This window comes from Sciurus vulgaris, assembly GCF_902686455.1.
Source record: "Sciurus vulgaris genome assembly, chromosome: 2".
Lineage (NCBI taxonomy): Eukaryota > Metazoa > Chordata > Mammalia > Rodentia > Sciuridae > Sciurus > Sciurus vulgaris.
This window is the reverse complement of record NC_136462.1, coordinates 158,567,124-158,581,873: the sequence shown is the minus strand read 5'-3', so window position 1 is coordinate 158,581,873 and position 14,750 is coordinate 158,567,124. Positions and strand designations below refer to the sequence as shown.

General features: G+C 35.6%; 1 protein-coding gene across 1 annotated transcript in view; it reads right to left on the bottom strand.

Moving 5' to 3' along the window:
• The window catches only part of RALGAPA2 (Ral GTPase activating protein catalytic subunit alpha 2), a 309,855-nt gene that overhangs the window by 151,919 nt on the left and 143,186 nt on the right, over positions 1 to 14,750 (bottom strand). Inside the window, 3 exon segments of the mRNA XM_079124240.1 lie at positions 11,872 to 12,027; positions 12,262 to 12,360; positions 13,153 to 13,346. Coding sequence (XP_078980366.1) covers positions 11,872 to 12,027; positions 12,262 to 12,360; positions 13,153 to 13,346 — 449 coding nt within the window.

Here is a 14,750-nt window from a genome sequence, read left to right as displayed (position 1 = left end):
AGACCACTAATTTCTTATCTGATTCTGGACATATACTTTACCTTTTGAACAGTAATTTCACCATCTGTTAAATGGGAATGAAAATACAAAATACCCAGAATCCCTTATAAAGGACAAAGGAGATCATGTGTGAAAGCATTTTGTGAATTCCAAAGCCTTATACCTTATCCTTTTTATTAAATTATAGACTTATAATCATCTTATAATTTATTTTACAGGATCACTTGACAAATATATTGAAGATTTGATTTAAAGTCCACTCATTAAAAAAAAGTCTGAATTGGGGGCAGGGGTTGTAGGACAGTGGTAGAGCACTTGCCTAGCATGCATGAGGCACTGGGTTTGATTCTCAGCACCACATATAAATAAATAAAATAAAGGTTCATTGACAACTAAAAAAATATTTTTAAGAAAATCTGAATTGAAACCCAAATCATACTGATAATTCTAAACAAAAACATTTTAAATCATTGACAAATATCTTCAGTGACAACTGGGTTGAAGTGACCATGTTAGCCATTGTGACGAAGCAAGATCCCTGCCTGCCAGCAGTGACCTCTCAGGGTCAGAGGACAGTCACACAGAGCTGAGTGAGGCCAGGACAAGAGCACAGGGCTCCTGCACAGGGACCACCAGTATGCGGTAGGGACCAGGGACAGAAGCAACTAGACGGCACAAGGCACTGGGTCTTTACAAAAGGACCATGCTGCACACATTCAGCAAAGACTCCAGTAAAGGGAAAAAGTGGTAGGTATTTTATTATAATGTCTTACTACTAAAAGGTTCTCTCTTGCTAGAAATTCTCTAGCCTGCAGATACCTACCAGAGAATATTTTCCATGGGAGAACAGAAGGAAAACTGTTGTTTATTGTTTCTATTGAGTACAATGTTCTCTCTAAAATACGTTCCAGTAAATAACATTAATAGCTGAACAATCTGCCATCACCACACTACCACTTGTTATATCTTAAGAAGAATTCAACAAAGAGATTATTCCCCACAAAGGAGAGTACTTTCTTACAGAAACAAAACCTGCAATTTAAAATGCTTTACTTGACATTATTTCCTTGTATCCAAACCTATCCTGTATGGATTATAAACCATAGTCATTATTTAAATCTCTCATATTCAAAATCATACCTCTCCAAAAGGGATTTAAAGTATCCTCCCCTTCTCTAAGTATAACTTTGGTACTTGAAATGCCTTTAGAAGGCATCCCTCTGGTTCTCAGTGCCTTTTTGCTAAGAGAAAAATGTGAATTTTCTTAAAGTCATCATAGAATTCTAAATGAGAAAAGAGGATCTTGCTGGTCAACAAGCCATAGTCTAAGCATCAGGTCCCTTCTGCAGAAAATGGGCCAGTGCCTGCTGAGGACCTATTATCCTTACCTTTCCAAGGACCCAGCAAGAGCCATTAGGGACCCATTTCATGGAACCCAGCGGCTTAAGCCACAAAAGGCCATGTGGGCACCAACTCAAAGACATAGCCACTTAATTGGGATTTGTGCAGGCAAACTCTAGAGTGGACATTTCCTTTTCTAGAGGCTGTTCAAGAGACTGACAGACAACCTCGGACTGAATACTGTAGAGCTGGAGAGGTGTATATGCATAGAATCAATCACCTGCCATACTGGAACAGAAAGCTGCATTAGCAAGTGACTCTTGATAGTGAGCTGAATCCATCTAGGAGTCCCAGCTCTGGAGGTAAAACAGCCTAATCTCTCTCCCCACTGCACTTCCTCAGACATGTAAGAAAGCAATTATCTTTGTGTGTGTACTAGCTCTCCTTCATGCAAGCTATTCTCTTGACCATCCTTCCTCTCATCAACTTGGGTGGTATCCAGGTGGGAAATAGAATCCAAGCAACTCCCTATCTCCACTCAATGTACTCAGCACCCTAGTTTTAGGAGTTTAGGCCTCACAAAGTCATCAGATTGAGCTTCAGACAAAATCTGTCTCAGATTATTTTCATGTTAACTTGAATTGATCAAATCAATCCATGTTTTACTTCTTAAATTGATTTTTTAAATGAATGCAGAATATAATAAGTTGAATCATATAAATCACATTCCCCCCTTTTTGAAAAGTACTCAAATATTGGCAATTTTCATATAATTCAAACTAAAATATTTTTCTCTCTTACTTCAATTTCCTTGGTAAAATTTTTGTATAATTTCTTTAAGAGACTTGTTCTTTTATATTTCTGATTCCCGAGTTCTGTCATTTAATTGATGTTGCTTAGTGTCAGTCTAGTGTCATCTGCTTGGCACTCTTCTAGGGTAAGGTTTTTCCACCTCAGCTCGATTGATACTCTGAATCATAAATTCTTTGTGGGTCCTTTGCTTTGTGATGCTTAACAATAGCCTGGCTTCTCTGTACTAGATGCCTGTGAACCTTCCTCTCCCCAGCTATGACAACAAAAATGTCTCTAGACATGACCAAATGTTCCCAGGTGGGGGAATTCCCCTATACCCCAAGAGCCACTGTTTTAGGGTAAAGAATGCTGACTAGCTTACCCCATATGAAATGTCTGCTTTGAAATTGATAATTGGAGACAAGATTTCAGCTGGTGATGTTCAGCTCAACTGCTCTTGTCACCTATTTATCCTCACAATGTCACATGGATTTGGAACAGCCAGGCTCAAAGGGTGGTCTTTTAGTCCTTACATTTTCTATTAATCAGTACATTTAGTGAGCATCTACTCTGTCTGGGAAAAGACAAGATGCACTGGAGTAACTCCACCAAGGAAGGTTCTGGTGACTTAGGCCTTGGGAGAGGCCACAACAGAGTTTCCTTCCCTAAGAAACTGCCAGGCAAAAGAACACATTCTCTACTGAAAAACATAGGCTGGCTTATATATCATATAACAGTTGAGTGGAAACTATCTATCATTTTTCCATAAAGATTGAATTGCTGCTCTATTGAATTTTTATGCTTTATTTCATGAAACATGTCTTATTGAACACATGGAAGATTTATGGCATATTCTTCACTGATAGCATTTACTTGAAAGAAAGTCCCTATACTTTTAAATCTAACAAAGGATATAAAACAAAACTTGAGTTTCTGGCCTCTCAGGTAGAATTCTTCCTCTCTGGATCAGTCTCCCATGCTATCATCTTACACTTTTTAAAAAAGCTGTGAAACAAGTTCACTGCTCACATGTTAAACCTCATAACCGAAACCTCTGCCATCTGTTACCTTCTACATATTTCTACTTTCCTTATTGAGGAGTAAATGGGCTTTGTCTGGTAGACTAATGAAAGTAACTAGTGGTTTTATAGCTCTAAAAGGAAAGAAAATGAGCCATCCAGTTTATCACGCTGATGCAATTATTCAGTTGAAGTTCCCATGACCGCTGGATAGCTGAATAAAGTTCCAATAATACTGTCTTTGACAGAACTGACTAACCTATAGCTTGTACAATCCCATGAAACCTCAAATGAAACATCAAACTACTGCATGTTATCTGACGGTGTTGATGTTAATTGTATGATAGCTTCTATATTTTATCACTCTGAATTTGGTACAATGAATACATATTAAGAATTACTATTAACAAAACATGTGAGGAGAGGGCTGATATCATATTCCACCTATCTGTGTGAATGATATTCTTTCATTGAACCTATGTTAAACTTAAAAGTTTTGTATATTGCTACAGCTAACCCTTATATTCAATAAAGTCTCATTCATATAAAATCATGTAAATTAAATTAATAACGTTTTAGAAAAATAAGAGCTGTTTTTAAGTGTAAAATTACTTTAAAAATGAATATTAACAAAATTGGTTAATAAAAACATCAAATGACAGAAACCATTAGAAGTTCTACTTTAACAACTCTAAATGAATTTACAGTTGGCACACAAAAACTTTTTGAATTCCAAAAGGGTTATAAGTATGTTCTTGGTCTGCCCAGTGCTACCATGTCCAAGGTAAGGGACAAGTCAAGACATGAGTTAATTTTTACAGTTACTTTCTCTGTATAGTGCCAACCCACCTTCTTTTCCTCCATCGCAGGTCTGAAGGGGTTTTGGCTTTGAGAGACAATGCCAATAGTGCCAGGAGGCTCTACCTTCTCAGGATACTTTTCATTCAACACTATACCTGCCACAAATAATTTTTTCTCTCTTTCTCTCTCTCTCTTTCTCACACACACACACACACACACACACAACACAACACATGCACAATTATATATGCACAAAAAGGCACACTACATCTATACACATATGTTAATACCCATGTGTGTATTTATATACATACATATGAGTATATTCTCTCTCTCTCTCTCTCTCTCTCTCTCTCTCTCACACACACACACACACACACACACGTTTAAATACATTTACATTCACACAAACCCCATCTGTGTCCCAGTCCTTGTTAGCCCTCATTAATGTGCCCCTGGGTTATTACCACAATTCCCTTTCTGTTCTTGCTGTCATCACTCTCTCATGATTATAATTCACCCCACATAATAACTACGGTTTAAGCTTCTTAAAATATTTTTTGAGTATGTTGAGTGTCATGTTCAAAAACATTTAATAGCTCCCTGTTAAACCACCCTGAATCAAGGTTCTCTACAGTGCTGCCTGGATTCATGTTCAAATATTATTTCCATACAAACACCTGGTACTAAAGCAAAATTACTCTTAGTCAGTGTACCTTGAACATGATGTGAGAAGTTTTGTATCTTTGTTTCTTGTTGTTGTTACCAGAGATTAAACCCAGGGGCACGTAACCACTGAGCTACGCCCGCTGTTCTTTTTATTTTTTATTTAGAGAAAAGGTCTCATTAAGTTGCTTAAGGCCTCACTAGGTTACTGAGGCTGGCTTTGAACTTGCGATCCTCCTGTCTCAGCCTGTCAAGTTGCTGGGATTACAGGCATGCACCACAGTGCCTGATGTATCTTTGTCATGTGAAATTACATCCTACTTCTTGTCCTGTCTAAATCCTATCCATCTTTGAAAGTTCTGCTGAATCCCTCCTCTTCCATGAGCTGTTTTCAACCCAACTTAGCTAGAAGGGTGTTCATCACAGTCCTATTTTCATAATGTACATATCACTTGTTTGGTTCTTAGCACAAATTGACAGTTTACAAATATTTGTTTATGTGTCTCATATCCTGAGAACCTGACTAGGTCTTTACTGTGATGGGGAAAATGTTCAACAAGAAAAGAATTAAACTTTGTGCCATATTTAGGGAAGAGTGATATGACCCTAACAACAAAATGCCTAAAAATAAGTCAGAGGATCCAGGAACGTTCAGGGGTCTTAGAGGTCCTTGAGTGAAATTCATTCTTAACTTACTTGTGGTCAGTTAGAGGCCCCATGACCAGTGAGTTACAAAACTGAGTCTAGCTCCCAGCAGTTAAGAGTTTTCAATATGAAGCTGGTCTTATGTAAGTCACTTACTAAATATATTTTGAAGTCATTTTGTGTCCTAAAGTCTTGAAAGATATATTACCACATTCTTAAAAATCTTAGGAGTAAGGCTTAAGATTAGACCTTTCTCACTGTAGAAGCCCATAATTTTTTTTTTAAAAAACCTCTTTTTAAATGAAGATTTTTCAAAATTAGCCATTTAAAGTTCATCTACTGATTCACATCGAGATTGTTGTTTACCAAATATCAGTTAAATTTTTAAATTCACAAATATGTACTTTATTCAGTTAGCACTGAATTAAAATGCAATAACTGAAACCTTGGTAAAATCACTTGCTGTACAAAATAAGCACTTTAGGGACACATGTTAAAATGATTTCCTGGGATATGAGATAAACAAGGTCCTCAAATTGCCATCTTAATTCTTCCACTAGAATTGAATACTTATTTCTGTTTAACCTTAAATATATTTAGAAAGTTATACATATCTAACAAGTATGGTTCTAGTCATAAGTTCAAATTTTTGACAAAGAACAACTCTTTGAAAAAAGGTGATGCAATTATTACATATCACTGCATGATACAGGCTGTCTGGGGTTATTAAAAGAGTCAGGTATGGCCAATTTACAAGTATCACCCCTGCACCTTGCTTTCATAACTCAATGGGAGTCTTACGCTCACTGAGGGGCCCCATGGGATCTTTTTACAAACGATTGTTTATTATTATATTATTCCGTCAGACACCTCATGAGAGGAGGCTATAACATCCGTTAGAAATCTCATGAATTACTTTGACTTCTATGATAGAGTACCGTTTATATGTGGTTCTTAAAATTATGTTTTCTTTAATGCTGGTGTGAAAAAGAGTCATTAAAATATGAAGTTAAATAAAAGAAAAGCATTCCCAAAATAAGTTGAATATTCTTGGCTACACAATAAGTATCCCAAATCAAGAAATAATAAGTAAATTAAATTACTGTTACAAGTGTATTTAGCAACCAAAATATCAACCAGAAATGATCAAGCTCTGCCAATGTCCAGCACAGGACTTTGCAGAGAAGTCCAGGCTGTCAGTGTCTCACTTGCAGACAACAAAATCCAATTATCTGAGATTATGAAGACAAGAACTTAAAGCTTATCTAACAGAGTTATATTTGACTTATAGTAAGGTGGCTAATAGTATTCTAGATGCACCAGAGAATCAAGCACAATCTTCCACAACGGTGTCAGGCAATACTCAGCCACATCACAAGGCAGACCCCAGCTCCCTTGTGCTGCTTCCTCCCACCCTCATGTCCACTTTCAAGTGCCATGTTGATGCCTCTGCTAGATGCCAACTAGCTGCAAGGAGTCTGGGCCATGCAGAGTTCAGTTCCCCTCTTTGGGTGGAATGAGAAGCAAGTAGAGAGTGAGCTGATGACCACAGATACACAGGAGATATTCCTGGATAAGTATACAAGGGCAAAATAAACATTACTATATCAGATTCAGAAAATGGGAAGTGGTTATTTCTCTCAATGTTCTGAAATTCCACAATGCCTAATTATTTAGTCAAATCATTATATTCAAAAAGTAAGACAACAGATGGGTAAAGTGGGAAAAATACCTAACACTTTCAGTTATTGGAAAAAATGAAACATAGGAGGTTAATGGAGCTGCAGTCCCCCTTATCTTCAGTGTTGGCGTGAGGGCGTATGCTTAGTAAGGACTGTTACATCACACTCTAAATTGAGGGCATTACCCGCTTCAAGTCTTCAAACAGCCCTCTGAAGAGGGTACTGTAATTATCCTCATTTTATAAGTAGGAAACCAAGGACTTGGCCAAGGAAAGCTAAAAGTCAAGACTGGAGCTCAAGCTGACTTGAGGCCCATGTTTTTAACTGTTACATTTTATCACACTATACCTTAAATACTGTGCTGCTATGGTTCTATTTTGTAACTCCACAGTTGCCTCAGGGCAGAACAATAATTCAGTTTTCACCAGAGAGAGAACTCAAGCTTTTTGGGTGCAATACAAAATATAATAATACAGCACTATAGATGAAAATGACAAAGACCCACATTTCCCGAAATTTCTATATGCAAATTTGCAACAATAATGTTGCATTAATGTAAGCTTTGCATTTAAAAGAAAATTTAACTTTGATGTATAACAGACAAATTACATTAAGACATTAAATCTGTAAGTCATTGTTAAAAAATAGTTTACTTATTTTAAGAAAAGAAAACTTTCCAGGCTTTGATATATGTTCTTACAAACATGAAAATAAAATTCCTTTCCTCAACTGTCCTTTTCCATTTCACACATATTGATCTTTCCATATGTTTTAAATAATCACAAAATTAATAGAAACTGTTTTTAATAAATCCAAATCATTGTTGCTTTCATGTCAAAATATTTTGGGGAAGAATGAGGTGAAAAAGTTGCTTAACCATTAGGAAAATCTAAAAACAACCAAGAACAGCTTTAGAAGAGAAATTGAAAGACTGAGAAGGCAACAATGGGAACATGTTAGAAGTTGGAGGTACTATAATAAGGAAGACTGTGAAGTCGGCATTATCAAGGCCAGAGCCCAGGCAAAATAAAAAGTAAGAAGGAATAAAGCCAAGGACTGTGTGACCAACATAGTAGCTGTGAATCAATGAAAAAACATACCCAGTAGAATATGCCAAACCTGACTGTGATTTCCAACAGCCTTTGGAATATGTAGCATCGGACAAAAGTTCTCCATATTTTTTGAATCATCGTTATTTGTAAAACGGGTTAAGATACTTACCTAACTGAATAGCAGAGAAGAATTAATGGGACTAGGTTACGCAGTCCTGAGCACCAAGCTGGGCATTGTGGATGCTATGGGAATGAACACCCTCCAACTGTCCCCACCAGCCCACAAGACACAAAGCAGCTGAGCAGAGAAGGCCAACAGGAAAATCCCTTCATGGGCAGGCTGGGCACTCCTAGAAGTCACCCAGAGTTTTCTTTATAATTTACAATTATTTTCAAAGTGTTTATGATCCTAATTATTTTCTAAACCAATAACAGGATTAATTTTTAAAAAACTAATGTTGTATGAAAGGTGGTGGAATGAGATAGGTATCATTACCCTATGTACACTTATGACTACACAAATGTTGTGAATCTACATCGTGTACAACCATAGAAACGAAATGATGTACCCCATTTGTGCACAATGAATCAAAATGCAGCCTGTAAAAAATAAAAAATTAAAAAACTAATGTCAAGGAAAAAAATAAAATCATTTCAAAGCATGTTTTCAATCACACTAATAAGTCACAATCCCATACTATATTTATACTGTAGGAAATACTACTTGATAAGGTCATTGTGTTAATCATTGAATCATCAAGTTATTAGGATAGCTAAACCTGGTTAAAACAATACTAAAAAACAATTGTTTTACAACATACTACATTTTGAATTTTGGTTGTTTGGCATATGCATTAATTTTTAGAAGAAAATGACTAGATTTATTTATATGATGAATTAGATTCCATATTACATAAAGCCAGGACTTTACATGACTATGTTACTATACACAGGGCAATTTATGAGACATCTACTTTATAAATAGGTTTTAAAATTTCTCAAAGTCTTCAATTAGGACAAGCACCACTAAGTTTAAAAATATGGGATTTATTTATAATTCAACATTTTATTGGTCACTGCTGATATAATTTTGATACTCTCACATTCAAGAAAGCATTTTGTAAAATGACCCTGCCACATATACCAAAGTGTTTGTAGCAGTTTGTAGCAGTCTTGTAGCAGTTTTATATCACCCAACTGAGTCCAGCAGACAAGTTTGCCACCCAGAGGCAAAAGAAGGAAACACACCTTCAATTTTATTTGTAAGACAAGACTGGTGTTAAAATTTTAAGAATTATTTGCTATTACTTATCTCATTAAAACACACGGGAACTTATTTGTAATGTTCTCTCTGAATAAAAGAATCCCTTTAGTTCCAGGATACATGTAAGCATGGCTCTTTGAGAACTCACAAAATGGAAACAAGCCCTGAGATGGGGCTAGCCACAGGTGCACACTTTGCCAATTAAAAAATTGAATTTAACTGTATTCTCTGCAGTAAATGCTTTCCTTTCTTTCTATAATGAATATAGCATGTGTTTCCAGAAGTACACATAAGTTCTGAAACAACCACCATGATCTATTTAGACATGTGGACCAAAAGTTAAACTAATTAACCAGAGACAGTTCTTACTTAAATGAGAAAAGTTTCTTTCACTAAAAGTTCTTCTGAATAATTTTCTTTTGGCAAAAGAATAAAGTTTATTTAGAGTAATTCTGTTTGGCAGACAGTCAGGTCTTCTAAAATATATACCAATAAATGTTAAGGTTAAAGCACATAGTCAATTCTATTAAACTCACATAAAAATCCAGGCTTCTAATGGCCTACACAATAGACTGATTATAAAATAAAGATTTATGATATCCCCACTTTATCTTAGAAGTCTGGATGTTAGGATTACAGCTAGCACTGCACTATCTCCAAAGATTTATGTATTTACTACAATTATAAAAGGTCACTAAGTCTTAACAGAAAGCATGATATAATATCAAAATGTGAAAACAATTTTAAGCATAAAATTTGAAAACTCCTTTTCCTACATTCCAAATATTTTTGAAAATAATTCTTATAATCATACTAATTTCTTAAATGCTTATTTCATCTGATTTTATTGTTTCATTTTCATACCAACATGCCTTAAAATAAATAGGTGATTCTAAACTCACACCTATTTATGTGACTTTCTAGAAAACACAGTAAGAAATACTAAGTATTTATAGCCAACTTCAAATTTTTAATTAAATCAGAATATTCTATGGTTGGTTATTTCCAAGTAATTTTTTTTCCTGAAAAATCTTTGCAAAATACTCCTTTAAAGTGAAGCACTGTTACATAAACCTTACTCTCTTGGTTCCTATACTGAGGGATCATGTCATCTATGAAGTTAATTTTCTTCCCCATTTATACCCTTAATTTAATCGTCCACAAACCCTGACTTGTAACATTCTGTAAAAAAATGCTTTTACCTGCAATGATGGCTATAAAATATTTAAGCAGGAAGTATAAATAATTCTACTTTGCATCTTTATTTCTACATTTATCTAGGAAATAAATGTGACCATGAGTCTAAATTGAACCTCCTATATAGATGTTGTCTAAATTCAGAACAGATATGACAAAGACAACTCACTGGATGGCAAAATTATAACTTAAATAAAAGTTCAGCAATTAAAGCTCAAAGTATATATCAGAGAATAGGCTGAAAAATCTTTAAACAGAGCCCAAGGGTGGGGAAAGTTCAGGTACATGCTAAAGCAACAACAAAAAAGCTTAAATGTATCTTAGGGGTATCAAAAGGTCTGCATGTCTGCATAAAACATTTATAGGATAAATGAAATACATAAAGGAGAGCTACCTGGTAGTTAATAAGTGATTCAATTCATTGAGAAGTATGAGCAACTTAAAGGAGCAACTTAAAGGGTAAATTCTGAAATACTTACCAGATCTCTAGTTGGTCAAGAAGATCTAATGGTAAAATGAAATGACTTAAAATTTTTTAACTCTTTCCTGTTCTTTACTTCTCATCTCTAATGCTACCATCTTAGTTCTCATCATTTAAAAATTTTATATTAGTTTGACCACTTACTATTTAATCTGTCTCCAGATCCAAAATTATACTCTGTCCTACCACTGCCATAATTTCAAATCTACCCTCCAATAGAGTCCAAAATAATCTCTGTAAAGTACAAACACATTCCTTGCCTGATTGATATTCCTACATCAAGTCAAAGGTCCACATGTCCCTGCATCCCTCCTCCTTCCCCTCACTAGTGCTAAGGGCTTCCCAACAGAGCAAGGACAGGAGTTAGCCACATATGACATCCCTAAATCCAGGGTCTACAAAGAGAAGGCTGTAGCTAGATGGCTTGGGACCTTTTTTTCCTACTTAACCACAATTTAATTTTAATTTCTTTGGGAGAAAATAAAATCACTCTGCATCAAAAAATGTGAGAATTCTCAACTTAAGGGTAAAATCTTTCACAAAATGAATTCATTCACTAAAATCATAGTTTCCAGACATATCTAAATGACTAGAATCAATTGTTTCAAGCAATATATTATGCTGAATCCATATGAAAAGTGGTTGGTTGAGATGGTATTTTGTGATTGGCAACACAGGCAGAGATCAGATCATACAGCCATAGAATTAAATTCAAATTTAGATGTCATGATGCAAAGTCAGTGGGAGGGAAAAAACAGGGATGTAATAAAACTTGATTGACAGTTTTGAAAGACTACTGTGGTTTCTATAAGAGTTGAAACTGCTGAGAAATTAAACATTTCTGATGTATTTTCCTATACCTTGATATCAGTAAAGCATAATATGCAGTTTCCTATTAATGGACAATTATGACAAAGAGGTCACTGAATACCTGGTCCTCGCTGGATAATCCCAGGTGCATCACAAGGTAAAAATGCACCAGGAAATCTGAGTTTGGCAGAACGTCCTGGCGTCTGGTCATCATGGCACAGATCAGCCTGTAGGCTTGTAGTTTGCCTTCCTTGTATTCATTTGGCAGCGTCGTTGCCTGCCAAGGAGATGATGTTTCCAGATTAAATCAAGTCCAGATGCAGAGCATTTCAACATTTCATTTACTTCTCAGTTTTCCAGAAGAGTTGTTTATGAAAATGTAGGGTGCTGTGGCTTTAGTAAAACTCAGTCTGTCTTCAAAACATGCAGTCTTAAGCAATTACATTTTTCAAACTCAATTTCAGAAAGGAAGAGGAAATTGCAATAAAGAAACAAACAAATATCCACTTGCCTTAAATAGCCATGATGCAAACATTCTGAGTGGTGGGATCAAGACTGGAGGAGATGGAGAAGACTGGTTATCTAGGCTTATTGCTAGATTATCCCGTATCTAATTCACAAAGAAGAGAATTTTAGGGAAGGTAACAGTCCGTTTATTACAACAATATTCCAATATTGTCTTTCATAGTCAAATAGCTGATCCTAATTAAATTTCTATAAGTTGAGTGAAAATGCATAATAGTTACAATTTTTTCTTTGGTTGTGAAATCTCTTGTCTGTCTGAATTGTGTCTGACTTACTGTATGTGGTTTTAGTTTAAATATAAAACTAGTATATTGTTTTTCCTTGAACGTTAGTACCTGGAGAGGTCCTAAACTCCAAATGTTAGGGAATGCTTTAACAAGTTATACTGCATGTATATGAATCATGTTTTTTAAAACAATATTTAATTACAGGAAAAAATTATATTCAGTACCAAAACAAAAACCAGAATGAAAATTGTATGTACTCTAAGATTCTAGTTTTATAAAAATGTCTTTATCTACAGAAATAAAATGATATATTCATATCAGTTATTTCTAAGAGATGGTGATGCATATTTTCTTCTTTGTACTTTCTGTTTTCCAAACTTTGTACACTAAAACCAGTATTTTATAAAAAGAATAACTAAATCTATTCAAAATCCTACTTTTAATATCCTATACAAATATTCTACTTTTACACTAAATGAAGTAACTTCACATTTATAAAACAAACTATAATTATTATCATTTCCTCTTTGATAATCAAATGCACTTTGTGTAAGTGCCTAATTTGTGTTCCAGAATATGTTCAGTAGTTACCTGCAACACAGTTTTTGTATTAATGATGAAAATTTCAAAGATAACATAGAAGAACATGCCTTTGCTAGTTTGTACCAGAGTTCATAGAGATAGCCAAAAACTTTGGCGTGGATCTTGGGCGACTGGATATTATTCACATCTCCGAGGATTCCCAAGACTCTTCGCCACAGTACAGCAGCAGAATCTGGGTGCCAACCAGTGAGGTTCCCTCCAGCAATTATACTACAGTCATCTGCGAGACACTCGCTGCTGTCTACGAAGAAATGCACAAATTAACCCTGTAAACACAATCTGGATTTCATCATGGCAGTTTTTTTCTTGAATGCCAATTAACTATGCTGAAATTTTATATATCCCCAGTAATTAAAACAACAAATGTAAACTGGCTGAGAACTTGAAATAATAGAAAAGGATTGATGAAGAAAGTAAAATGATTTTGATTCTTGACACTCAAAGGGCAACAAGCTAGGGATGAAGTAACAGTTCCTGGCCATCCTGATGAAGCAGGGGAAGGGACAAGCGGGACCTTGAGCAGGATGGGTACCCTGGGAATACATGGCTGGGAAGGCCTCACTGTTGGAGAAATGTTTGTGCTGTTTTTATGGTTGTTAGATCAGGTTTATTGAGGGTAGAACTGACAGACAAGAAATTTTCCTTCTTATTGGGCTTAAGGAATTTTAAGGAGTGTATGGCGTCATAAAGCAGTCACTGTAAACTGTTTTTATAATCAAGAAATGAGACAGTCCCATTGCTCCAAAAAGTGCCCCTTTCATGGTCAGTCCCCTTTGTTCTCAGTCCCTCACAACCACTGCTTTTCTCTGTCCCTACAGCTCGGCCTCTTCCAGCAAGGTATATTAAATGGAATCCTAGTGTGTAGCCTATTTGGTTTCTTTCACTTAGCAAAATGTGCTTGAGATTCAGCCATGAGGCTATGTCATATCAGTAGTCTTTTCCTTCTGATTGTTGATTAATATTCCACTTTATGATTTATCCACTAACCTTTAAAGGCCATTTAGATTGGCTCCTGTTTTGGGCAACTACAAATAAAGCTGCCAAAAACATTCATGTACAGGTTTTTGTAGGAACATACATGTACATTTCCCTTTGATAAATACCTAAGGGTAATATATTCCTGGGTTAACTCATAAGTGAATGTTTAATACATATTAAATGGAAGTAAAGAAAGAAATTTCAAGACTGTTTTTCAAAGTGGCTATTCCAGTTTGTATTTCCATGAGTGAAGTACAAGAGCACTGCTTTTGCCCCACATTCTTGCTGGTATAGGTACTATCAGGTTTTATGAAGTCCTGTCTCACTGAGGTTTTCATGCACCTTTTTCTAATGAATAAAGCTATTAAGCATGGAAATGAAGTCAAAAGATGGTAAGCCAGTGAGCTGTGCAGCTGTGGGAGAGCTGATCACAGTCCATGAAGGCAAAGAGCCAGGGCAAAGGCCCTGAGATAGGAATGTGCTAGCAATTCAAGGCACAAGGCACATATTTAATTATAAAGTTTAATACATTGAAAGGAATGGCTAATGAGGAAGTCAATGATTTATAGATATATTTAATTTCATATCATTAAAATTACAGGATTTTGTTCTTTGGATGCCTATTGCTTTAGGGTGGCTAAAGGCTGGGGAAGACTGAACTGATCAA